This window comes from Corvus cornix, chromosome 3, assembly GCF_000738735.6.
Source record: "Corvus cornix cornix isolate S_Up_H32 chromosome 3, ASM73873v5, whole genome shotgun sequence".
NCBI lineage: Eukaryota > Metazoa > Chordata > Aves > Passeriformes > Corvidae > Corvus > Corvus cornix.
Genome location: NC_047056.1, coordinates 108362755 through 108390269, shown reverse-complemented (window position 1 = coordinate 108390269; position 27515 = coordinate 108362755). Strand labels below are relative to the sequence as shown.

General features: G+C 40.6%; 2 protein-coding genes across 5 annotated transcripts; one reads left to right on the top strand and one right to left on the bottom strand.

The window, feature by feature from the left end:
* The first annotated feature begins 3051 nt into the window (after positions 1 to 3051).
* MRPL19 (mitochondrial ribosomal protein L19) lies at positions 3052 to 8032 on the top strand. Its single transcript, XM_039569405.1, has 6 exons — positions 3052 to 3160; positions 3377 to 3488; positions 5189 to 5307; positions 5855 to 5989; positions 6763 to 6944; positions 7689 to 8032. The coding sequence occupies exons 1-6, from the start codon at positions 3103 to 3105 to the stop codon at positions 7902 to 7904; spliced, it is 822 nt and encodes a 273-aa protein (XP_039425339.1). The 5' UTR covers positions 3052 to 3102; the 3' UTR covers positions 7905 to 8032.
* Positions 8033 to 8304: 272 nt separating this feature from the next.
* GCFC2 (GC-rich sequence DNA-binding factor 2) lies at positions 8305 to 25892 on the bottom strand. Of its 4 annotated transcripts, none has more exons than XM_039569402.1 (18): positions 25485 to 25892; positions 24260 to 24367; positions 22664 to 22828; positions 21817 to 22038; positions 20766 to 20845; positions 19738 to 19853; positions 17820 to 18006; positions 17216 to 17339; positions 15875 to 15953; positions 14541 to 14653; positions 13594 to 13793; positions 13036 to 13189; positions 12640 to 12761; positions 11402 to 11478; positions 11157 to 11223; positions 10284 to 10430; positions 9809 to 9933; positions 8305 to 9493 (listed from the first exon to the last, which is right to left on the bottom strand). In XM_039569402.1, the coding sequence occupies exons 1-18, from the start codon at positions 25822 to 25824 to the stop codon at positions 9379 to 9381; spliced, it is 2541 nt and encodes an 846-aa protein (XP_039425336.1). In that variant the 5' UTR covers positions 25825 to 25892; the 3' UTR covers positions 8305 to 9378. The 4 variants fall into 4 exon arrangements, with proteins under 4 accessions (XP_039425336.1, XP_020439768.2, XP_039425337.1 ...); XM_020584179.2 differs by having other exon boundaries at positions 13036 to 13186; XM_039569403.1 differs by having other exon boundaries at positions 21817 to 22035.
* Between the last annotated feature and the right edge of the window lie 1623 nt (positions 25893 to 27515).

Sequence of the window (27515 nt, the reverse complement as noted above, 5' to 3'; positions counted from 1 at the left end):
GATACTGGCAGCCCTGATCCTGGTGGTGCTGGAACTGAAGCACTGCATTCCTGGAGACATAAGCAGGTTAAATCCAGACAGGTAAGCAGGTTAGCTCAGGTTGGTACAATCTGTTGGGCATCTCAACACCAGAAATGTGCACTTCTTCCTTACCTTCCAAATGCAGCATATGGTCTGAGAAGGTCTGTTCTTCAGGCTTTGCTACAACAAAGTCGAGTAAAAGCACAGAAATCAAAAATGAATGGCTCAGAGTGACAAAGAAAGGGTGGAGCAAAACACAAGGTCTCCTTCATCCTTAAACATCAGCCTTTTTTCCTCTAATGAGCAGGACCATCATTCAGTGAAATCTTTAACAAGGAAGTACAAAGAGGGATCAGTTGTACTGCTGACCTGGGAGAGAATCTGTTGACTTTATTGATACGACTGCAAGGACACATCAAGGGAGGAAGACACTGAAAAGCTGATGTCAAAAGAGATTTGGGTTTCAAATAGGCTGGAGGTGACAGTATGTCCAGCTGGATAACTGAGGGTGTTTGGGGTGACTGTGAGCACTGCTGAACTGCCGTGTTCAGTTTTGAAACAAATACCTCAAGAAGGTTATTGAAATATGGGAGGAGACTTCAAAGACACTAACATGAAGGATTACATTTAATGGAAGATCTTGGCCACATCCTACTTACATAGATGAGAGGGGATCAGGCTAAGCACTATTTTCTACCCATCCTGCTTTTCTTCCCAAAGAAACTCAGATTTGAGTAGTAAGGAACCATAAGTGAACTTGCCCAGGATTGGACAGGAGGGACTAGAAATATGTTCAACTCAATCAGAATTAATTCAGAGACGTACCAAAGTCTGTTTAATCACAGAATAAGCTGAGTTGGAAGGGGCCTTCAAGGATCATCAAGTCTACCATATGCCTGAGAGCATCGTCCAAATGCTTGAATTCTAAACTCTTTAATTCTGTCAAGCTTGGTGCTGTGACCACTTTCTGTGCTCAACCATGCTCTGGGTGAAGAACCTTTTTCTAATATCCAACCTAAACCTCCCCTGACACAACTTCAGGCCGTTCCCTTGGGTCCTGTCACTGGTCACCACAGAGCAGAGATCATTCTCTGCCCCTCCTCTTCCCCTCACCAGGAATTTGTAACTGCAATGAGGTCTCCCCTCAGTCTCCTCCAGGCTGAACAGACCAAGCATCCTCAGCCACTCCTCATATGGTTGCCCCTTAAGGCCCTTCACTATCTTTGTTGCCCTTCTTTGTTATACCACCTGAGAACAGTGATGCCTTTCATTTACAAACCTCACCCTACTCCAGTGATTATAACGTGATCCAGACTTTCATGTTATATAGGCAAGAAAAGCAGGGAGGCTGCTCTTTTCCTACTCTGATGTGACAGAATGAAGAAACTCAAGGTGAGTGTCTTGTACCTTTATTTCAGATTCAAGAAAACTGTTCCTGAAAAAAAGAGACCAAACAATACACGATCCTGTGTCTTGATGCTAGGGTGCCTCAACAACCCGTGCATGAATTAGACACAGGGGCAAGGTTATCACACCTCAAGAGAAGTGAGGTTCACTTGGGAAGCCCTTAGCTCAGGGCAATTCCAGCCTGCCAAGATGGTTTTGTTAGCCTGAAATCCTCAGTGGTCTGTCAAGGAGTTAGAAACAGCTCCCTGACACTGAAATATCCAATTCTCTTCTTTAAAGACAGTTGTGAGCTACAAATCTGCAGTTTTCTAAGTCATAGCCCACACATCTCCTTACAGCTGTTTTGTTATCTTCTCGATCACCATTAAGTTATTGGAATTACCCCTACGTGATAATTCCTCACCCCTCGAGATACATTTTTTTACCTTTTTAATAGTGCTTACGTAAGGGATAAGAACAGTAAAAAGAGAATAAACTTGAGAAGGAGTGGCGTACTCGGTGCTGGTGGAGATTCTTTTGTATTTTAAGGGTCAGAGTGCCCTCTTCTGTTCCATCCATGTCCTGATTATTAACTCACTGTTAAATCAGCAGATTGTAAAGAAAAACTGTGCCTTGTCTTCTGCACACCTTATTGTCTTCTAAAGCACAGTTAAGAAACCAAGAACCAGACCACAAAGTCGGAAATTACTCTTGTTAACACGGGGGTTTGGGCAGTAAGCTGCAACCAATAAAAGGGGTTGGGGGAACATCGGAGGCAACATGATGGAACTAATTAGTTCATGAGGTCTGGGATATTTTGAAGTGAATCTCTGCAAAGTTTAAACAGTGGGGTGCTATTTATAGACCTGCGTTTAAAACTCGCCTTTCTCCTGCCTCTCTGGCAGCTGATTGAATCCAGACTGATGGCCACAAAAACCTGACTGACACAAACATATTGAATGTACCTCAATAGTACTTTTGCATATAATAATTTCTAAACTAATCTTGGTGAAAAGCACTGGGACTGCAGGATATCTGAATTACGGACAGATATAACAATGGCCTCGAAAAAAAGTTTTAGTTGAGTGTTTTTATCGTGAAGACACACAGAAGTGTGTTTCTGGAAAACGTATCACCATTTTCATGCAGCAAAGCCAGAGTTTATTAACTGTGGTGGATCCCTGTGGTGTCCAAGGAGCTGCTACGAGTGTGCCTGGCCCGTGCTCCCACCGCCGCCGATGGTCCCAAGGGGATGCACTGGGAGCTCCAGCTCCGCATCCCAGGGACAGCACCTGCCCCTCTCCCCTGCTTTAGGGCCGCGGTCCTTCTGCCACACCCGAAATCTCCCTGAGGGATGGAGGTGAAAGGGGCCGCTTTGTTTCCTTTCATCCCTAAATCACAGAACGGTTTGGGTTGGGAGCGGAGGCTCTTTAAGGTCCCTTCCAGCCCCAGCCGTGGGACACCTCCCACTAGACCAGCCTCATTCAACCTGGCCTTGAACACTGGGAAGTCCACAGCTCCTCCGGGCAGCCTGTCCTAGTGCCTCACCACCCTCAAAACGAGGAATTTCTTCCCAATATCCAACCTAAACCTCCTCCAGTTTAGCACCGCCCCGTGAAGCGGCACCGCCGCCGCGCTCCGTCCTGACGCGCTTTGTCCCGACGCGCTCGCCGTAGCGGCAGCGCCGCGGCCGCCATGGCGGCTGCCTGTGGGAGGCTGGCGCCGAGGGGCGCCGCCATCGCCCTGCCCGGCCGTGAGCATCGCCTGGGCCCTCGCCCTCACCCCCTCCCCGGGCACCCCCGAGCCTCCCCCCTGCCCGGCGCCCTCCCCCTGCCCTCCCTGGCCCACAGAGCGGAGGGGAGGACGGCTGGCCTGGCGGCGGGCGGGTTGTGGGTGCCGTGTCCTGCTTTGGTGTGGGCGGTTCAGCTTGAAATCACGGGTGCTTTAAACGTTGTTTTGAATTTTACAGGGTGTTTTTCTTTATCGGGGTACCGAGTGAGCAGCGATGGAAAGCCACCGAAATTCCAGCCGCCTCCGAAGCCCGTCATTATTGACAGGAAGACGCAGAAGGAGGAGAGGAGGTGAGGGTGTCCCAGTGCTCACCTGAGCTTGTAGAGCCCGGGCTTGTGTCCAGCGCTGCGCTCAGGCTGGCCACTGTGTGAGCACTTACTGAAAGAGTCAAGGCATTATTACACAAAAAGAAAAACTCAACACGGTTTGTAAAATTCTAGCAAGGATCATTTGTGTTGAAATATGTTCAAAACACCTTAAAATACTGTTCCTGGTGTTCCTGAAAGCAGTGAAATGTGAAAAAAAATGTAGAGCAGAAAATACTTCTGCAAATCTGGGGTTAATGTGGGAGACTCAGTCTGTTAAGGGCATCTCTTTAGTTAAAGGTATCGCTTTAGTGTGCCAGGGGTGACAGGGACACGGGTCCTGTGTCTGCCTTTGCCTTGGACCTCGAGACCAGCTGTGAGCATGTACATCCCTGGTTGTGACATGGACCTGCTGTCTCTGGTAGCCTTCATGAGACATCTCATTCTGGGTATTTTTGATGTCACCTCAATCCATTGCATAGAATCACAGAATGGTTTGGGTTGGAAGGGACCTAAAGATCGTCTGGTTCCAAGCCCTCTGCCATGGGCAGGGCCACGTCCCACTAGACTGGGTTGCTCCAAGTCCCATCCAGCCTGTTCATCAACACTTCCAGGGCTGGAGCATCCACAACCTGCCTGGGTTTTAAACCCAATTTGCACTGCTTTAAATGACCCAGTGGTTCAAACTGCAGTGCTGTGTCTGGAAGGAGAGTGGTGGTACTGTATTGTTCATTTGCCCCCTCCAAAAAACCTCACTTTGAACATCATGAGTAGGTTTGGTGTTGTTTATTGCCTGCGTGGTGCCTGTGGGCAGCAGCACCAACCAGAACTTCTGTGGTGCCCCCACAGCCCCCATAAGGTTTGTAAGGCAGTTTTGCATTTGTTCTCCACTGTGTTGGGCACTTCTCTCCTGGTCAGATCCAGGACTTTTAAGATGCATCTGTACAAGTGAATTAAATGAGTCCAGCTTCATCCATCAGCTCTGAGGCCAAAGTGGTCTCTCCATCCAAACCAGAGTGAGCATATTCAATTATCTGTTGGAAATGGTTCTCCGCTCAAGCCAGTCCATGTCAGGAAGTGTGCCTTCAACTCAGCAGTCAGATAAGTGAGGCCCAGGCCATGGGGAAATTCCTTGGCATGGTTTAATTTTTTTTAGCAGAAAATAGTTTTACCGGTCCCTTTAAGCTTTTGTAAGACAAAAGGAGATTTATGTGGTGTCTCCTGTAGAATCAGTTTGTGAAAACTGTAATAGATTCTTCCATATCTGTTATTATAAAGTCAACAAATAGTGTTCTGTCATGTGGATTACAACTAAACCATGAGATAACCTGTTCCTAAGCTGTGACAGCACTAACTGAACTGTCCTCCTTCAGTCAGCTCCTCTGAGACCAACATGTATTACTGGTTTGGGAAAAAATCTGTTTAAAAGAACAGCAACAAAACAAGCAAACAAAAAAATCCACAAAAAGACCCCCAAACCAACATCAAAACCCCACAAAAATTCTTTTTGGATTAAAAAAAAAAATAAAATTGGTGACTTCATGGACTGCAGTTAATATCTCTGAAAAGGCAACTGGTGGTGGTTAACCAGCTGGTAATTTTTAGGCCAAATACTTGGAATTCTCTAGTATTTTTTATGCCAATGCTTTTGTTTCATACTTTTGAAAGTGTGGCTTTTCTTACAGGTTCCTGAGCCCTGAATTTATACCTCCCAGAGGGAGAACAGATCCTCTTAAATACTATATAGAAAGAAAGGATATGATACAGAGAAGAAAAGTCTTCAACATCCCAGAATTCTATGTTGGTCAGTTAACAGCACTAAAACTGTCATAATTCTGTCAGTATTTTACATTGTGTGGGGTGGTAGATAGTGTGGTCATATGTAGAATAGCATAAAACATAAAGTCTCAGGTGTGTTAGATCAACTAGAATGTGTTTTTATAGATAGTATGTCGTATTTTAATCTCATATATACATCCAGATTCATTAAAAGAATAATCCTAATGTGTTCCTTTATGTGGGTTTTTTCAATCCTGGCACTTGAGCATATGGTTTACCAGTAAAGCTAAAGAAAAAAAACCCAAAAAACATTTGATTAATTATATTCAATTTGGATAGGGAAGAGCAAAAAAAATAAAGGTGAAGAAGGTTTGTAGTTCACCTGCAGAATCCCTTCAACCTGTATCAATTCAGGTCATGTTAGCAGTTTTTTGTGTTTGTAGCAGTTCTGATGGGAAACAAAAATATTTTCAAAATGCACCTGAATAGATGCACTTTGTCTGACTCTTCCCCACATTTTGGTACATACTAACTGGGACAGGCTGTTTATTTTAATCCATTTTTTTTGGCAGGCAGTGTACTAGCTGTGACAACTGCGGATCCCTATGCCAGTGACAAATCCAAGCGGTTTGTTGGGATCTGCATTCACAGAGGAGGGAAGGGACTCGGCGCTACCTTTGTCCTTCGGAATGTCATAGAAGACCAAGGTGGGGTTTCAGCTGTGGTAATTATGCTACAAGTGTTCAGCAAAAAATGTGTTAAGTTGCAAAGTTTAGTCTGTGGGGTGGAAAACAGCAGACTGAAGTGAAATTGTGAGTCTGCCTGTTAAGAGTACTCTGCAAGTTTAAAACTGTGTACACAGAAAGGTTGATGTGCTCTGTACTTGATGGCATAGAACTGCACAGTAATTTTTTTGTCTATGTACTTGGTGATTTTTACACATTCTGTGATGGTTGTGCTTATGTCTGAGCCTGGACTGTCTGCTGCCATGTAAATACCAACCCATTTCGAGCACAGTGTATTTGCATGAACTGGGAACGTAGGCGTCAACTGTTTAACAAGCAACAAATTAGAAGAGTTTTATCATAGGATCACATGCTGGATTATGACAAAATTGGGGGCAATGCAAATAGTGTAATTCTGAGGGCAAATCTGAAAGGGGTGGGTGTCCTTTCATACACACTGCATGTACACTGAAATGGGTAATAACAGCCATTGTAACCAAAAGGGAGTGAGGTTTAAAACCCAACCTCATCTTCCTTAAACTCAAGCCATTCAAGTCTCTTAAACCATTCTGTATCAAAGATTTGACTTACAAAGAAATGTGCAGACACAGTGCACGAGTACCATCACAAGTGCACACAGCACTGTAGGTGCTCTAAAAAGCAGATTGCAATGATACAGGAACTGAAGCAGTACTGCTTGGGTGTTGGTATTTCTCATGAATTTGGTTCCTTAAACCAGGCTTTCTGTCTCTAAGGGGTTGAAATCTGCTATGAACTGTACAGTCCTCGAATCCAGGCGATCGAGGTTCTGAAGCTGGAGAAGAGGCTGGATGAGAACCTGATGTACCTGCGAGATGCCCTCCCCGAGTACAGCACTTTCGATGTCAATATGAAACCTGTGCCTCTTATGGACCACGAGGAAATTCCTGTGAACAAGGTACGAGCCACGTGGTTCAGAGGGAAAGCACAGGATTATTTACTTAACTTCCATTTATGACTGTTATCCTGGCAGGCTGTAGCAGCTTTTGCTGCATCAGTTACCAGGGTGACAAAAGTAGGTAAAATCAGGCAAGTCTTTGTGCCATTTCTGTAGTGAAAGAATGGTGAGGATGTAAACACCTACCATCCTCAGGAGTTAATTTTGAAAACATGCGAAGAGTAGCAGCCTCCACGTTCCTATGTAGAACAGTGCAGAGGGGAAAGCTTTTCTTACAGAAACATTATTGTTAATGTGGTTACTGATTCAGGAGTGGCTGGTGTCAAGAAACAAGGTAAGAAAGATCGAAGACTCAGCTAAAATCTGCATGTCAGGAAAAATCCAGAGACCAGCACACCCTGCCAGAGTGTTGTGTAGAAACTCAGTATGATAATTCCTCCCTTTCCCGCCATCATGCTACTTTTATTTTTCCTTAATAAAGAGCAAAACTGCAAAAGGTGAGTTACCTTCAATGTATGTTTCATTTAAGGACTCTGTGATAAATCAAGACCGTGTTAACTAAAAAGTTTCTTTATAACAGTCATATAAAGTAGTAGTTCCTTAACACACTGACAGATTGCTCGCTTTTCTTACTTCCCTTCTGTTGAGCAGCACTTGTCTCACCTTTTGCTAAGCTCACAATCAAAAATCTAATTACTTAATACCTTTTGGAGTTTTTTAAAATTTTTTAATCTTTCGCTTTAGTTGCAGGTACGAATGAAACCTAAACCATGGTCAAAACGGTGGGAAAGACCCAAATATAATATAAAAGGAATAAAGTTTGAGCTACCAGAACATAAAATGAAAGCAGCACAGAAGTGGAGCCAGCCATGGCTGGAATTTGACATGCTGAGAGAATATGATACTTCAAAAATAGAGGAAAAAATTTGGAAAGAACTGAGTGAAGAACTTGAAAAATAATAATGTCTTTTGCAGTCTAAAATTAGTGAGAAAATGAATATTTTTAGTTTACTGTATGGATGATCAATTGTCAAGTTTTGTATATACATGGGCAAAGCAAACAATAAAGTTAACCTTTCCAGATTTCAGCGTGAACAGATTTCTGTGGCTCAAGTGGCCACTGCCCTCCCACTGCTTACAACTCATTACAAGGAATCTTTCTTCCAGAAACAAACATGTACAGAGCTAAATTGTGATAGAACATCAATTACATTTTTGTCATAGCACAAGGCTGGTGCTAGAGACAAGCTGGGATGAGACAAAGCAGAACAAGAGAAAAGCAATGAGATCACGAGCTTGTGGGGATTGCTGATGAGCAGTTGCATTTTTGTTGGCATTCTGAGAGGAAAAGCAACAGAAATTGATTATTAGAAAGCAGTATTTATAACATAAATCCTAAAGCTACTAAAGGTTAATGGAGCTGGAGGGTTTTTTTCTTCGTACATCTTAATAACATTTTTGTCACATGTTAAGGAATTGAAGAGTCATTACCACAGTATTTTATTTTCAAAATAAAACAAATTATTTTTAATCTTTTGTCTGTAATACTGATCAAAGCTATTTACAATTAAAATAGTTTACAAAAATATTTTTTTAACTTAAAAAATATAAAAAGAAAGCATAGGGATTAAGTCTGCTAGAGTTAAATTCTAGTCCCAGAAGATTTTGGAGAAATAGTCACAAACATACAGATTCTGTGATGCGCTACAGTTTTTACAATGAAACATCCTTGTTATTCTCTAACAGTATTTATTGCAAATATACAAAATTAGAAAACATTAGAAATCTAATAAGGATATGAAGAAGTAGAGCTCTGTAGAGCTTACTGGGAAGCAATGGGAGATTTCTGGAATTCCAGTTACTAGAAAGAAACTGAAGCTGTTCTATTCTTCTCATCATCACCATGGCTGTGATGGAAATCCTGACTCCTTACCTGCACACTGACTCCCCTTGTTTCTGTATCAGCAGCATCATGAACTCTTTTTCACTGGGAATGGTTTAACAATAACCTTACCAAAAACCACTGTGGACCACAAGTCAGAGGAGCTCAGTGACTGCTGAGTCAGAATGATACTCAGCAATTAATACTGAAAATAACTCGTCAAGTTGTTTACTGGCTAGCAGTGATAAAAGTTCACAGGCACTTTCTGTTTGCAGGATTCCTTCCAAGAAGGATACAGCAGTAAAGCACTGTCACACATTTTAGAATGCCTGAACCATTGCTTTGACAGCTGCAACTTCTAAATACTCCCTAATCTAGGAGTAGATGGCAGTAAAAGACATTGGAAAAAACACCTCAAGTATTTAACACCCAGACAGTGATTACCACTACCTCTTTGAGTAGGCAGGATCCACTAATCCAATTTCATACTAGAACTGGTTTAGTGTGAATACCAGGCTTGTTTCAGTAATGTAAGCATTGTGTCAAAAATTTCTATTTCCTAATCATTGGTTTAAGGTGTTCAAGTTCATGCTCTTCCATGAAGCCTTCTACGATATGCAGAGCTCCAATTTTCACCAGCAGGAGAAGAACTTCTTTTATTTCATCACTATTTAAGAATAAAAGAAAAAAAAATTATAGCAGCACTTCTATGAACCTGACTTAAGTACCATTTTTGTTTCATGACCTTGGCTACTCTTGGCTACTCATTAAAAGCATGCATCATCAACCACCTCAAATGCTCACAGTAAACAAGGACTGCTGAAATGCTCCTTCACATTAGACTCCATCTTCCGTTTTAGATATAAATATATATATATGACATGAACATACTTTAAAGTGCTAAATATATGATATTTACAGAATTTAAAAAGTTCTTAACACAAAGTATTTGGGGAATCCCAAGGACAGCCTCATCCATTACCTGTGATTGTCCTTGTGTAGCACACGGGCACATTGCAGCAAGTGCTGGCTGAAGTTCAGTAATTCAGGGAGAGTCGATCCTCCCTTGAGATCTTGGAACCATCTTTCTGGGAGGCATGCAACCACCTGTTGATACCATAAATATTTGGAAAAAGTTTAACAAGCATTTCAATTTAACCAAGACACATCACTTCTGACAGGAACCTTCTGGCAAGTTTAGCTTATTACTGTGCTTTTTCTTTCAAATGAGCATTATTTCTCCAAGTTTAAGAACTCTCTCCACGCTTAAGAACCGACAGACCAGAATTTTCTCTAAAATGCTCTTATGCAGCAAGGTTGTTAAAAAAGACAATAAAACAGATTTTAAATGTTTAAATTTTATTTTTTTTAATGTTTTATCTTCAGTTTTGACCCCTACTAATGAAGAACAAAAGGCTTTTAGCATACACCCTCTTCCAATGAGCGTTATCTTTTACCTTATTACACTTTTCTATATTATCCAGCCCTAGAGGTGTGTTTAGGATGTTCAGGAGAAGGTAACGATTCAGCAACTTGTTCAGTCCCAAATCACGGACTTTGTCTTCCTGGATGATCCCATCCCAAAGAACAACATTGGAGAGCAGCTGCAATAATGAAGAAACAAAGAATCTGCATAACTGGTGGCTGTGAGCTAAAAATATTAAAAGTTTCATGCAAGACAGAGATAAAAAGATAATATGTGCACCCAATTCAAGTACTCAGACCCCAGGATTTACACTCTCCAAACTTCTGGGCAGTTAGCCACTAATAATTTACTGCATATAGTAAATAACCTAATTAATTTTAAAAGTGCATCTCTATATATGTATATATACACCTGTATATGTGTATGTATGACCTCCCAAGGCAGGGAAGAGCATTTTACCCTTCTACGAGGTTTAATAATTTGCTAAGTACAGAAGGCAACTAAAACTGTCAGAGAATCCAAGACAGAAGTGAAAAAGTCACTACATCTGCTCAGGACAAGACTACACACAGTCCCTCATAACATCATGATGTTACAGTTTGTGGCACCACAAAGATTTTTTTGTAGTTCATGTCAGTATTATTATGTAATGGGTTTTTTCTGTTGCCTCTATCACTATAAATCCTTACAAATGTCATTTCTGAGTGTGGTGTAAGGCTATGTCTGTGAAAGGTAAAATACCCTGAGGTTAAGTTACCTGAAAATTAACCTGCTCTGAGTCAAGGAGGAGGACAGGCAAAATGAATAGCAGGGAAACTGGAATATTGTCTGGGGTTTTAATGTTTTCAGTGAAATGAATTTCAAAGAAAACAAACAGAACAAAACCAGCCCTATTTTTCTCTACCTTAACAGCTGACCAAAACCGTCTTTCTTGAAATTTTGAATGTAGTGATGACTTGTCTTCCACAGTGCTGGTCATGGGAAGAAAGTTAAAATAAGGATTATTTTTTGTTTGATTTAAAAGAAGATAAACAGACATCTGATCTCTCAGCTATGGATATCTACAATATTTCTTTTACATCTATAGGGGAGAAGGGTAGAGGAACTAAAAAAAAATACAAATTTAGGAGAGTCACAGGGTCTGCTTACCTTTTTGGATAAAGAGGAATAAAGACATCTTCCTCTACAGATTTCTTCATCCTTAGGACAATTGTGTTCATCAAATCCTATTAAAAAAGAATTATAATGTGTCCTCAGAAGAAAGACTTCATATTCCATTTGTAACAACTGCAATGGTTATTTAGTTCACCCAGAGGTCTGATACCTTAGAGATAAGTGCAGCTGCCATTTGTATATAACACACATTGAGATCCTGAATAAAAAATAGAAACAGCAGACAAATCACAGCTGTAATTATCTATAGGCTTAGCCTAGAGGGTTTTGCTATATCCCTTATATCCCTAAGTGAGGCTTTTTTTTGCATGTTAATCTGCAGTGCAGCAGGAAAACTGTACATATTAAAACCAAACTAAGTTATACACATGGGATCTCCATTAAAAGATGTTAAATTCTATGTAAAAAAAAAATCACCATAGCTAGGATAGTATGCATTTTAGGGCAACATGTTTTCAGGTGCCAGAGATTGCCACCAACCTTTTTTTTGAAGCCTATTTATTTATTTTAAGTTCTGGCTAAGATCAATTGTATCTCTTGCCTTTAAGCCATGATTTCAAAACAGCAAATTTTGCAAGGCATAAACATTTTCTTTAAAATATTTCTTTTCATATTCAGGGCTCAAACATCTATCCCATTTCACCAGTTAATCCACCCCATTTCCACTAGATAAAACTCCTGATTTACATCAGAATAAACCCAGAATCAGGCTAAGAAGGGCCTGCTAGAGTGACTGTATATAAGAGTAATTATTAAAGGATTTCTAGGATTACATAGTAGTTTTTCTCCTCACCAATTAACCAACCTTTGGGGATTCTCAGGTTTTAAAATTCTAAGCTTACTGTATAAATAAAAGCTTAAGGAATGGACCACTGAAGTATTACAAGCAGTTAAAGCTCAAATTTGGAAAGATAATTAATGCAAATCATTGTTATTGCAGTGAAGAAAGATTAGATCTAGAAACAGATTCTGGATAGATACAGGCAGAATTTTTCTACGAAAAGGAGCTAATTTCTGCCTCATCATCTTCAACAATGAGAGCATCAGAGAGCTGGAAGTTTAACTGTTAAGTCATCTTAATACTAAGTGACAAAACAAAAAAGTAATCAGAACCAAAGAACTTCAGGACAATGTTCTCAGTGCCCATAGGAACACACACAAAATTACACGGAGTGGGTGAAGTTCCCCTTTCTCACTACCACAGGAGCTTTTACCTCTCTTGCTCGACTGGATTCATTTTTGGAAAGGATTTGTCTTCCAAAGATGTTATTGCAAAGCTGTACAAGGTTCTTTGTCTGTGAAGTAGATAAAGGATCCCACACACTCTTCACAAATGCTGAAAAAAAAAATAGGAATTTATTTCATTCATAATATGCAAGTACTTATCTGTCCTAGTTTCAAGCCATTACAATGTAACAGAGGTAAACATATAAAAAGCTCAGCCTCTCACAGTAATTTTAAAGAGGCCACCTTAGCCTCACTCTGTGGAACTATGTAATCACTACATCTTGGAGAACTGTGATATCACCAACATTATTTGATATTATAATTTTTATTTAAGGTTTGATTGCATAGCTGCAGTGAACATTTTCGATACAATCTTATCATACCTGTAATTTTAGGAAGGATAGTTTTTTCAATCACTCTAGGCAAAACTTCTTTATCATGATCATCATCCCTTTTTGATTCAGATACATTTTCTGCATCACTGAATTCTTCTATAGCTCTGAACCAGGGCATCTCTTCCAGCTCTGTAAAATTCTGCTGAAAGATGACTCCTGTTAGTTGTTCAGCTGGTCAGCATTAAGAGAAAAGCTCTATCCAATGACACCCCAGATTCCCACTTGATTTCAGATCCACCCTCATCACTGAATGGGCCAACACAGCAAACCAGCAAAACTAGATTTAAAGTTAGAATTTAATGGGTGGGATTGTTCAAGTGTCTCCAAAAGAGAGAACTGTTTTTACAGGTGGTGTTGCAAAAGGGGCTGGAGGTAAAAGGGAAAAGTTAAGAAGATTCCATGTGCTTCAATTTTTTGAGACAACACAGTAGCTTTCTTAATTTCTAATGCATTGTGCTATGTATAGGGGAAAAAAATCATTTTTCAAATTAATACATAATACACAAACACAGAATTTTTAACAAAAATGTCAGCTGATGCACCTACCTCAAGAGGATTCCAACTTATTAATTGAACTCTGATCAATGGATTTAATAGCTTAGGCAGGCAGAAACTGATGTAAGCATCACAGTAGGAGTCAGGAAACTTCTCTTTCCATTCCTGGAATTTCAACAGGATTTTTCTGATGTCACAAAAATCTGCATGTACATCTTCAAAGATTTTCCTACTATCCTCTAAAACGTTATCTATGGATAATATTCATTGGGAATAAAAAGAAACAATCACAGAACTTATTGAGGCATAAGCTAAAGAGTTTATGCATCTATAGGACATAAGAGATATTTTTATGAGAATTGCATTTGTTAATTGTCTTTGACACATCTGACATTGAAATGGTTTAAAAACAGCTCCCAGGAAAACCCAGTTTTAGAAAAAAATGGTGTCAGAAGACCAAGGAAAGGCAAGTTTCTTCATTATCTATTTCACAGATTTATAAAAGCACTAATGTTTCAAACTTTATTCCAGAATGATAAAATTTCAGGCATGAAAACCCTTCTGCTGTTATGTGAAGAAAATGTATTATGCCTTTCCCTACTCCTCTTCATCTATTCACTCAAGATAATTAAAACACCAACCTTTAACTCACTCTCTAGCTTCAGGAAATAAATTGCCTTTATGAAACAAGTTGCAGCACTGCACTGAGTACTGTCAGATCAGCTTTGGCATAATCTGACAGATCTTACCTCTAGTTTAAAAAGCCATGCATAATGCTGCCACCACATAACTGACACCAAAAGAAATCTACAACCATTCATTTATTCTTCCCAAGTCATTAGCCAGAACTGCCTCGGTACATTTTTTTCCTACAGTGTGCAACTAAAAACATGGAACTCAATTGAAGTATTCCTCTACCCTTCCTTAAAAAGAAAATCATTAAAGAAGTATCAGCAAGAGATCTTGTTCTAGGACATTACATTAGGACTGTCACCAACCTTTGCTCTTCTGGAACTCATCCACCTCTGTGGGAGTCAGCTCCTCGTCACTCGACAAGCCCTCGTGGTGATCTCCTTCTCCTGATTGTTCCCTCGCCTGCCGCCTGCAAGTCCTGCATTTTGGAATGAACTCAGATGAGTTATCCTCTCCTGTGTGTGCAGGAGAAAGCTTAAAGAAAAATAATCCAACTCCAAAAAATGTACTTAAAACAAGCCATGAGAACAACAGCCTAAGGAGAGGCAACGGGCGGAGCAACAGTAACTACAAAACCAAAAGGACTCCTGAACTGTGGAAGGAGAAGGGGATTTGGGAACTGAAATCCAAGGGCTTAGAGCAACATCTCTGACCTCTCCCACAAGCTATGCAAAAACCTTCCCTTCACCTCATTCCCACTGATGAGGCAAACAACTCATCCCATCTGCAACACCAAGCATCTGGCATGGAACTGGATCCTGTCTGATAGTTTAGCGTGTAGTAAACAACTGAGACCTCAGACTGTCCTGTCAGTCCTGGATCACTTGTTCAACAACGTACATGAAAGAGGTGATAGCCCCCATGTGCCAGTGGGGTTCTAAAAACTATTGTACCACGGCATCAAGAAAAACAGGCTGCAAAATCAATGGCTTGAATTTCTACAACAGAAAGATGATACATGATATGGAAGTGATATTGCATAAATACTTTTAAATAGTTATTTACATCAATTAGCAATAAAAGTTAACTGCTTTGAGTGGAAGTTGGTATTACTATATCACTTTACATCCATTACAATTCCAAGGTACTTGCTGCTTCCAAGTACAGTTATGAGTTAGTTACCACTGCAACTGTAAAACTTTCAAAGCTCCCAATAATATAAAAAAAAATGGTACCAATCTCTGAACATCCAAAATGTACCGTCTGTCTGACCTACACTGATAGCAGACCTGGGGGCTAGAGGTTGATTTGCTTCACTCACCACCACCTCTCCAGCAGAAACAATTCTGCCCAATTTTGCTATTTATACAGTAATACAAAAATATATTTCTGTGAAAGTTCCCATTATTAATTAAAATAGGAAGAAAAAAGCTCCCCTCATAGTTTTGTCTCACTTAAGTCATTTTAATTTAAAATATCCAGCTCTATTAGCATTCAGTTTCAAATCAACACGAAGAGAATGACATTAACACATAGATGGCTTCCAAGTACTTCAAGTTTTGGAAAGCAAAAACTGAAATATTTTTAGTGCAATCTCATTTAGTAATCCTCCAGGTTTACATTCATGACTGCAGGAATGACAGGACATCAGTGCACAGCACATTTATCAGAGTTAAGTGCACCTCTACTTAACAGTTACCTTCGATGCTCACACATTTCCAGAATCTGGGTCTTCTCATCACCTTCCAATCTACTTTTTGTTGGTTTGTCATTCCCACCTATGAGAAGACAGAAACAGCCAAAAATAAAGTGGTACATTTTTACAGTTCCTGTTTTGTTTTCAAACAGGAAACAAAGAATCTCCTCCTATTGTTTTGTTGTTTCGGTTTTTTAAATTTAGAAAATAGCCAACAAAAGCACAAACCTAATCAAAATTCTAACAGTATCCAGAGTTAATCCAGAGTAAATTCCTTGTAGCACTAATAAGTGGCTTATACATGCAAAACATGCCAAAGAAAAAGGGTGTACTACTACTGAAGTACTATCATGTAAGCAAAAACAGCCTTTCCACTCTATTAAATACAACTAGGAACATAAAAAACAGTGCTGTGTGCTGCTAAACGTGCAACCACAGTCTCATTTGTAATGAGCTGGAGGTAAAATCATTTTAATAGCAACTCTTGCTATGGCATTATTACCCTTTTCTCCTTACACCTGCTGTCAGTATGCTACACCATTTTACAAAACCATCCAGATCTGCTACTTTCTCTCATCAGCAGTTTATCCCCTGAAGTGAGAAGACTGAACCCATATGATTTAGTATTTACCAGGATCCAGTGCATCTGGCCTCCATCTGTTCCCAGCAGCTCCGAGCATATTGCTCTCAGCTTTTCCTAAACAGTTTTAAAGAGTTTGGTTTTGGAGGTCTGGTTTGTTTGGGTTTTTTAAATAGCAGCAGCTAGAGATTCACACAGCATACAAACAATACATTGGAGCGGAAAGAAACTATGAGCTGAGAAAACTGTACTAATTTTTCCTGCAGTGACTGAAACACAGTTTTCTTTTAGATAAAACCCTTACACAAAGTGGCTTCTCTCTTCATGCTTTGCCACACGTGTGTCACCTCCTGGTTTGAAATCTCCAATTTGAGCACATACATAGCCTTACAGACACTCTCAGGTAAAAATGATTTTTCAGATATTGACAGAATATAATAAGCAAGAATTCTCCAACTTGAGACCTCTTGGAAAACTGACTCCCATTTCTCTTTTAAAAATTGATGGGAAATTGCTGAGTTGAACAACTAAAAATTGACAATGTACTTGGTCATGTTATATTCAGAGAAATTAAACCAGAGAAAAACAGTATCATGGGCATTACCAAGGTAAGAATTTTGAATGAGGTACAGCAGAACACACCTACTGACAATGGGAAGGGGAAAGGAGAGCAAAGGTGAAATTTAAAATCAACCCAAAAATTAACTATTTCTGTTCGAAGACAGAAGTTATTTTCTCACTGAAAATCTGAACTTCATACTCACTTGTCAGATGCTGAACATAAGCAGATTCATTTTTCAGCTCCTCTTGCCTTCGCTTCGATACTCTCAAGGCTCGTTGCTGAAGAAGTGCATGTACAGCCCATTCCAGTTCATTAATGTCCTTCAGCTGAAATACAGTAAACACTAATCAGGTTTTCAATTGATTTAAATCTCATAAGCACGAACAAAAACCAATTTCCATGGGTTTTTCATATAGCTGAGAAATTAGAAGAGAAGTATCATAGATTGACAAGTAAGTTACTGGTCACTGGAGTTTTTCAGGCTTCTTTTATAAGGCTGAAAACACAAACCAAAAGCCAGTTACTCATCAAGGTAACAATTTCATACAAAAGGGTTCACCAGGACAATATTGGTGTCCCTTGTTTTCTGTCAGTTTGCTTTTGAGGCACTAGCCATTGAAGAAAATGTATTCACTAACTAACATCTCTTCTCTTTAGAGTTACCTGAAGAAATTCACAACTGCAAAGTGACACAAGATTAAATTTGATTCTGATAGAACTGATTTTTAACTGGGTGGTATTCCTCATTTTTCATAGACAGAATATACCTTTATCATCTCAAAAAAAAAGGAGGAAAATATACATACTTTTTCATTCAAACAGTTTATCAAGTTTTCTACATATGTTTTCATGGCCCTGTAGAATTTGTAATTCAGAGCTGCTTCTGAAGACTTCTCTAATTCCTGGACAGACATCTTCGAGCTCTCAATATCCTCCATATATTTTTCATACTCTCTCTGGTGGGCACGGTGCACATCCTGTAAGGATGTGATCCTAAAAGAGAGAAAGCCAGGCAATCAGAACCATTGCCAACTTAACAGCTGATCCATTCCAAAACATTTTTCCCATTATAATCACATAAAAAATCTTTGCCTGTGCTAATAATAGCACTTGCATTTGACCTGAACAGCACTGAAAGATTTACCCATGCCAACATTTGCAGAAGCACAGGCTGTGGACAAACATCATGCTTTGGAGACCCAAATGTCATTTATGTGGTGCTGGTTTTGAAAGCACCACTGATATTTTACCTGGACTCCTCAATACACCACACTTCCGAAAAACAAAAAAGCCAAATTATGTGATTATTAAATAGATTTTACCCAACATAATCTGGGGAGAACTACAGCTCACATCAACATGTCCATACCAGTGTAACACAAGTTGCATGGACAGCAGTACCTGTAAGCATTCACAGTGTGCTCACTATTAAATACAAACCAACTGAGAACTCTTACTAGTATATGATAAAATCCAAAAACTTCGGTCTACAGCTGTCACTATTAGACAGGTAGCACACTAACATTCACATATACTACAACTCTGCTTCCTCTCTTTTTTACCCCTTCCCTCCTTACACATCCCAAGTGTTTGCTCAGCTTGAGCAAGCCTGTAACAAAATCAAGACAAAGACCACAACTTACTTCACCTCCCTGAACTGAACGCTTCCCAAAGAAAATAGCTGGACTAAGCTATTGCATTCTACTGTGCTACAAATTAAAAAGAAAAAAGAATTTCAGCACTTATTATGTTAAAAACATCTACAAAGTTTACACCAAACAGGTTCCCCTTCCTCTTCTTGCTGTTTTCCAGACAGGTTTCCCACTTTTGACAGTTGTATTCTTATTTTCCTTATTTGTACATAAATCTGTACATAAATTCCTACTTCAGTTAACTCAATTCCCTTCAGATAATTAAAGCTAAGAAAGCATACAAGTTCAAAAAATATTTAGTCCAACTTAGCTTCAATTCTCTAAACAAATGCATCAATGATGGTCTGTACAAAGCAATGCATATCCAGAGAGAGCCTGGTGCAAGTTCACAGCACAATTTATGTTTCAGTTGTATTAAGTTACTTGTCTAAACTTATCTGAACAGCTGCTTCCCAGTGCTGGGAGGGATGACAGGATGGCTTACCTTGGGATGCCTGACCCCAGCTGTCCTTCCCACATGCCCTCTAGGAGGTTCCCACATCCAACCCAGGACACTTCAGCTGCCCACACAGCAGCTGAGCCGCTCAAGTAAAGTCACAGCCTGGCACACAACTAAAGAAAAAGATCCAGGCACGTTCTGAACAGCCTGTAGAGAACTTAGGCTGCTTTAGGAAATACTGGGTTATTTTTGCAGCTGGTCTAAGAATTACCATAGGAGGGGTGGGAGTGCCAGCTCCACCTGCCCGCAGTGAAGTTCTGCTTGCTGGGCAAATGAAACATCGAGCCAAGGCTCCTATCAAGAACTGCCAGCAAGCATAAAAAGCTGCTGCCAAATAAATAAAATTTACTTCCTAAAGTTCAAGTGGACAAAAACAGTCTTGGAAAGTCCAAATGCTCCCCTAAAACAAAGCATTGCCACGTAAAGTAAAAAATTTGTGGTACTCCATTAGACATCATTACACACGAGAACAACCCAACAAAAGCCCAATACTCTGGAAAAAAGAATAAGACTTTGAAGCTATTGTCTCATTCTGTGACAAAAACTCAGACAACTCATAAGTTAAGGAGTTACCTTTCAGTCAGTCGCTTCTTCACAATTTCCAAATTCACAGGTGGTAGAGAAACAGAGGTATCAAATTTGGGTTTGGCTGGTTCATATTTACGCACAGAGGCATCATCACAAATTTCCTACAAGAATTAAGTGTCAATTTTTAACACACCACTTACACCATTTCTCCCTTTGCAACTCTACAGATCAACAAGACATCATTTGAATACTGGACAACTGATATAGATACATATTTCAATCACAAAAATGTCTAGACAAAACCCAACCAACTCAAGCATGAGGTCCATAACTAACAAGGTCTACTGCTAAAAATTGCTGCTGTTTCCTGAAGAGCAGAATTAACTTTTCCATAAACAAGTAGAGTATGAGGACCTAAGAACACATATCCTACTGGATTTGAACACCAGTCTCAGAAAGATGTAATCTTCTCCCACTCCTGTACTCCCCAAATTGGAAAAATTTCTACAGCTGTCAATTCTGATAAAGAGCTGGTTATTCAGATGCTCCTAGACTGATCCAGAGTAAGTGATCCAAGTGAGAAACAAAACTCCCAGCACATCAGAATACATTTTATTTTTGCCAGTTACTTACTGGGAAAAAGACAGCATTCTGCTGAACTGTGGAGACACCTCTCAGATTGACATTCAACAGAAATTTAGCAGATTAAAAGAGTAATTTTTGCTTTGTGACCTTGCAACATTTGTATTACTTGCATATTCTTGCTTTCAAGACCCCTTGCATGGCAGAGAGATCAGAATTTTCTTCTCTGCTTCTTGTGATCTCTTATCACAACAGGTACCTGCCTTTGGGGCTGACACCACCATGTTGCTCCTCAACAGCCAGACAGAGATTATAGATTTTCATTATGATCTTCCCATCTTTCTAATCATCCTTTCCCTAAAGAATCAGGGAATAATTTCCTAAAATCCTTTCTAATGAGAGGGCAGGAAGGACATATAACAGTTCCCCAGACAAGCTCTCTTGCCTATGAGCAAAAAGCAACTTCCAGTGGTTAGGAAAGCATGTGTCACCTGAGAAAGTTTAACAGCTTTCTTTATCTGCTGTTCTTCCCACTTGGCTTCATCATCACTTGATCCATCACCCACAGACACTGGAAGTTAAAACAATCATTATTAGATGGAACTACGCCCTTTATTTTTTCCCGTCTCGTGTTCTCCTCCATCTAAAGCAACAATGGGTCTCCCAACCACTACTGAGAATGGATACACCCAAAAAATAGCAGATGAAAAACCTGCAGATGGAGGACTTCAAAACTGAAAGGCAAGGAAGGCTTGGAAAAGGCTACTGGGATTTGTAGAAGTCACACTAACATTAATTTCCCCAACTATTTCTCAGACAACTACTACTGCAGTAGGAGGCACATAAACATCTTGTTTTTATGTCTCAAAGCAAAGCTGTGTATAATACATGCAAACAACAGTATAAGTATAGACACTGACATTACACCCAACAAACCCCTGAGCGTTCCAAAACATACACTCTACTACAGATACAAAAATCTCATTAGCATTAATTTGAATGGCAGATTCTGCTCATAGTTATACATTCCTTATAGCCCTTATTCAAATAATAAAGTAAACCTGCGCTTCATAAACAACACCATAAGAAGCTCTAAGAGAATAAAAGCAGTGGAAAAGCCAATTATGTTGTGCACGCAGTACGTTTGTTTACTTCTGGAGGGCTGGAATACTGTTTTGTTTGTTTGTTTTTCATTTTTCAAAACAAGTTATAATGTCAGTGCAGGGAGAGCACTTAGAAGACCAGACCAGAAGCAGGAGGCAGAACTTACAGTAATTTTATTCACAGTAAATGTGCCTTCTACAAGGCCATTCTTTTTGCAGTCAACAAGGCCAAAAATAATTTTTTTAATGTTTCTCAAAGTATCCTGTACCCCCACAAGTGAGACCTGAACCAGGTTAATGACCCATATAAACCTCAAGTACCAACTGTACAGACTTTTTCCAAGAGCAATAAGGACCAAAGCCTCACTCCTTACTGGACAAATCCCACATGGTTCCAGACGGTAAAACAAAGCCTCTGGGAGAAACAACACAAACTCACCCATATCTTCAGTCATCCTCTGCCTAAGAGTTCTCATTTTAGGAGCAAAATCGAGATTTGTTGTTTCAGACTCATCTTCACTGTCTAAATCACTATTTCCTCTTCTCTGAGGGACCAGAGGACTGTTTGACACATCCAGGGGAAGATAATCAGCCTCTGTCCTGGCTAAGTGACGCTTCCTCCGAGCAGCCTCAATGTGAGCTGCACTGGGGATATCGCCTGCTTGAAAGAGAGAGAAAATCTAAGCAAAAGACTAAAAGCAACACTCTACACCTAATGCCAATCATCACAACTGTTCAGCACCACTGTACCATTTTGGATACAGGACACAAAATGGTTTTCTACCACACTGAATTCAAGGAAATGGAAAATGCATCCTTAAAAAGTAGCGCTCATTCCAAAAACAAAGCTCAGACATTTTTCTTTTAAATAAATCGGTGTTAGCCTGTCCTCTGTTTTTCTGTCTCCCTAAAAGATCAGGGTTAGGTAACTCAGTGAGCTTACAAAGGAATCCAGAGTTTACAAATCAGCCTCGGAGTGAGGTTTTATTTTCACCTCATGAAGGGAACTGTGCATCACTAAAGAGGAATTTTCTGCTGCCTTTCTTCTATAACCAATGCTCATAACTTCTGATCCATTTCCAAAACTAGCACAGGAAGACAACAAATGTTTGCAACTAAAAATACAGGGGAACCATCGCTATTCTTCCAGAAGGGTAGGCCTGACTCAGGATAAACTGATGCCTATACCTTAGGTGGTTTAAGCTGAGTAGGACTTATCTTGCTCGTCATGTACTTCAAACACAGAATGTTCTAAAATAGCTTTCTTAAAAAAAAAGGGAACTAACGTGGTGATAAATCCTTTCTCCTCTGTGGAGAGCTGGATTCATTTTCAGAGTCTGAGCTGTTGTAGTCTTCATTCAGTGAAGAATAAGTTTCATCCTCATTCTCCTCCTCCTGCTCTTCACAAGTGCCTTTGGTGTCGCCAGTTCCAGGCTCCAACTGACAGATTTCTGTATTAGGGGGGAAAAAAGTATGATCCATTATTTCAGTTTCAGCTGCTGGAATGTGATGTGCCATAACTGGTTACCAGAAATTATTTATGCCTTGCTGCAGCAAAGGCTGGTCACTTGTCTATCTCCACCTGTTCCCATCAAAACATACCAAATTGTATCATTCCAAACAGTCACTTACAAGCCAGTTCTTGTATTGAATAAAAGCATCTTTGATGATGCTTCCCATAGAAAGACTACGAGTCCTTCTGAGACACAGAGCATATTTACATGCACAAAAGCAATGAGATCAACTCCCAGATAATAACTAATTAATATTCTGATTGCTTACAGCATATTTGGATTCTTGACTTGAAAAACTGCATTTAGAAAGCACTTTTTTAAAGCATTAACAATGAGGGAGCTCTTAGTTAAACTATAAACTTATATCTATCTTGTCTCCAGTTATTATCAAATTGTTTTAAAATATTTATTTCTCTTCATCTGCCACTATACTTTCAGTACATCATCAGATTACTGAACAACAGAATGTACCACCTTTTATAAGAATATGATATGCTTTTATAAGAAGTTACTAAGAAAATTTACCATCTCATCTGAATCATAACCTCAAAGGGAATTATTCTTCAGTCTAATTTTTTTTTATCTAACATTAGCAAATATGCTATATCTGTGAATTGACAGAGGTGTCAAAAGGGGAATACGTAAAGAGAACTTTCAGACACATTTGTTTCTAAAACACACAAACTCCAAATATTCCAACAGGAAACTTACTACAGAATGGCTTGGGTTGGAAGGGACCTTAAAGATCATCCCGTTCCAACCCTCCTTCCATGGGCAGGGACACCTTCCACTAGACTAGGTGCTCAGGGCTCCATCCAACCTGGCCTTGAACACTTCCAGGGATGGGGAGTCCAGAGCCTCTCTGGGCCACTGTCTATAGTTCAATGAAACTAGGGATACTACCAGAATAATCAAAGCTATTGACTGCATTCAATTAAAATATTTAAATGCTCTAAGAGCACACAATTTAATAATGCTTACATTAAGTTTCATCAAACAAAATGCTACTAAGCTCACATTTTCCCTCAATGCCAATACTCAGATCAAACTGCAATTTGACAGCAATAAGCAATGGATACCTGGCCCATAGTTTGAACGATATGATGTTGAGGTATAAACTTATCAGAACTTTGTTAACTTTGATGTAGTACATGGTTCTGGATAATCAGGTTTTCTCAAGAACAGCCTCCAAGTTCTGATAATCTTTTACCAAGGTCAAACTGAAAATAATTTCAGCACAAATACATTACAATTATAAACCTGTAAACTAACACTGTAAGTATAATTCTGGGTTCAATTAACACTTAACAGCAGTATTTTTACATCACTCTTCACTTCTTAATATATTTAACCAAAAAAAGGACTTACTTTTGCTTTCTTCAGCTTCTGTCTGTGCAGGCAATAGGCTTTCCCTCTTTTTAATTCTAAAGGTTACTTCATTGAAGGATGGCTTTTTAACTTTAAAAAACTCTTCACCTACCAGATAAAACAAAATGATTCTGAGTAACATTAATAAAGCCAACAATATACACACATATATATGTATGTACTACATATAAAAGTGCATGTAATCTCTATGTGTGTACAGCATAACTTCTGAATCACAGAATCAATGAGGTTGGAAAGGACCTCTAAGATCAAGCCCAACTTATGACCAAACACCAACATGTCAACAAGACCATGGCACTAAGGGCCACATCCAGGCTTTCAGTTCTGACTGGATTAGTTCTAAATATAACTATGGCTTTATCACTCATAATCCATCACCACTTAGTTAAAAATTGTGCAGCTCAGCTGTCTCAACACAGCAATGTTGCATTGCTGAAATGCAGGGTCTCTTTGCAGCTTATCTCCACCAAGGTGGCCACATCTTACCATCAACCACAACAGTAACAGCTCAGAAGTGTCAATTAAACACTTAGGTTTCATTTATTTAAGCTTGTTCATCATTAACTAGTCATGGCATCACACAGTACTTGTTCTCTCTGGTTTTCTCCAGCTGTAAGAAGATTTCAAATGTTTCCCAGCCAAAAGAACATGGACATAAATTGTCAAAGTACTTTTCACAGAATCACAGAATTGTTAGGGTTGACAGGGACCTCTAGAGATCACCTTATCCAACACCCTGCCAAGGCAGGGTCACCTGGAGCAGGTAACACAGAACATGTCCAGGTGGGTTTGGAATGTCTCCAGAGGGGGAGACTCCACCCCTTCCCTGGGCAGCTGTTCCAGTGCTCTGCCACGTTCAAGGTAAAGAAGTTCTTCCTCAGGTTGAGGTGGAACTTCTTGTGTTTTAATTGGGCATCACTGAAAAGAGTCCGGCACCATTTTCCGGGCACCCGCGTTTAAGATATTTAGATGGAGTGATGAGACCCCTCTCAGCCTTCTCCAGACTAACCAGGCCCAGCTCACGCTTTAGTATGGGTTTACCGTGCAAGCCCTCCCCTGACACAGCACCGCTGGCTACGTTTACAGCCAGAGGCAGGAGGGTGCCCGGCGCGGGGCTCGCTGAGGCGGGAGCCCAAGGCAGCCCTGTCCCGGAGCTCCCGGCCCTGCCCTCCGGGACACAGAAACACACACGGTCCCTCCTCACCTTCCCGTTCCTCCTCGCCGCCGAAGCTCAGCAGCTCCTTCCCGGCGCGGCCCGGCCCCGCTGCGGCCCCGGTTCGGCGCTGCCCTGGGGCTGTGCCCGCCCCTGCTCTGCGCGCCCGGCCGCGGGAGCTGCGCGCCGGCTCCTCCGCGGGCAGCGGCCCCTCCGCGCCGGGCCCCGCGGGGGGATCCCCCTCGGCCTCCGCGTCCCGCTCCGAGGGCGAGCTGGCGCCGGAGTCTGGGGACGGGGCGGCGGCCGGCTCCGGCTCTGGCTCGTCCTCGCTGCTGCCGCTGGAGGCTGCGCGCCGCCGGCCGCGGAAATTACGCGGGGGACGGCGGAACATCGCTCCCGGGGAAGGCTCCCGGGAACCCGCGGGAGCCCAACGTGGGCCCCGGCGCGCACGCGCGGCGACCCCGGCGCGCCCCGCCCGCGGGTGGGCGGGAGCAGGGAGGGATGGAGCGGGAGAAGGGAGTCGGCCAAGGTGTCCCGTCAGGAGAAAGTAAAAGGCGTTTTCTTAGTGTTTCATTGATGCCTAAACATGTCATTTGTTTGACGAACCGTGAACCGTTCAGTGCAAGGGGCTGCCGTGCTGGGTGGGTGCTCCCCCCTCCTCCGCAGTACCATCGAAATTTTATGGGGTTCTGGTATTATAAAATAAAATTTATAAATAATATATGATAATATATCATTTCAATATGCATAAGTTATATGTAAATTGTATTGCCATCATTAGTGATGAATATTTATAAACTTCTGTGATTGTTAGGTATTATGTAAATAAATAGTAAATTGAAATGTAATTGCTAATGCCTTACTACACATAAATAAAACAGTTATTTTAGAATTAGTAATAGCACACAGTAATAGCAAATAAATACACTTTATAAGGCCAGGGTGGAGCTCTAAGCAACCTGGTCTAGTGGAAGATGTCCCTACCCATGGAAGGGGTGTTGGAATTAGATGATCTTTAAGGTTCCTTCCAAGCCAAGCCATTCTAGGAGTCTATGATTATTACAAATACAAAACTGATTCTGTAGCTTGTTGTCAACAAGTAATCACACATTTCTCTCCCTTTCCTCAGGCTGAGCTCACAGAAGGAGTCAGGCAGGTGCCAGTGCTGGTGGAAGGGGAGGGGAACATATGGCTGGGAACAGAAGGAAGGTGGGAATGTGACAAGTGATGACAAATTGGTTTGCTTGGAGAGGAGTTGCTCTGTAGCTTGTACCAGCCTTTGATTTCTGCCGTGCTGACTTGAGCTATGTGTGATTTGCTCTGTGGAAAGAAAGTACATCCCACTCCAAATGAAACCATGAAACCAGGCAGAGCAAGTCCTTCAAGTAAGCCTTTGTGTCCCAAGAGAAGTATCCAAAAATAGCAAATGTTTGAAATGTTCTTGCTTAAATTGCTCCACCTTTCTGTCCTTCATCTGCAAGATGAAGATACTAATATTAACTTGCCTCAGGAATCTTGTGAAGAAAAAGCTGCATTTGTGAAGCACCAGTTACAGTAAGAATAACATAAAAACCCCAGAGAAAATCAACTAAAATATATTTCTATTCAGCACTGCTTCTGAATGTTTATTAAATAAAACCCAAGGCTAATTAGTGAATAAGGAAGATTATAAAAACTTTAACAATTCAGGAAGCACAATTCACCTTGCAGCATTATTCATTTTCTGCACTGAAAAAGGGTGGGGGTCTGGTGGAAAAATAGTTATGCAAATGCTGAAATAAACCTGTCCCTGGATTTGTGCTTAAATTGACTTACTGCAGGCTCTGATTCAAAGCTACCTTATTGCTGTGGAATTGATACGGAGTTTCCCTGGGTAGTTTCTCTGACTGAAGGGTGAAATTGAGGATAGTCTGGGGATGCACAGGTGTATTGAGTTGTTCCACTGTGACCTGGACAAAGCAGAGTTTGCTGATATAGATTTACCTGGAATAATGCCGGTGAGGTTTCCTGTTTCTCATTTACCATCCAGGACTGATGAAGACTTCATGCCAAGCAAAGATGTTATCAGTTTTACCAGGAACC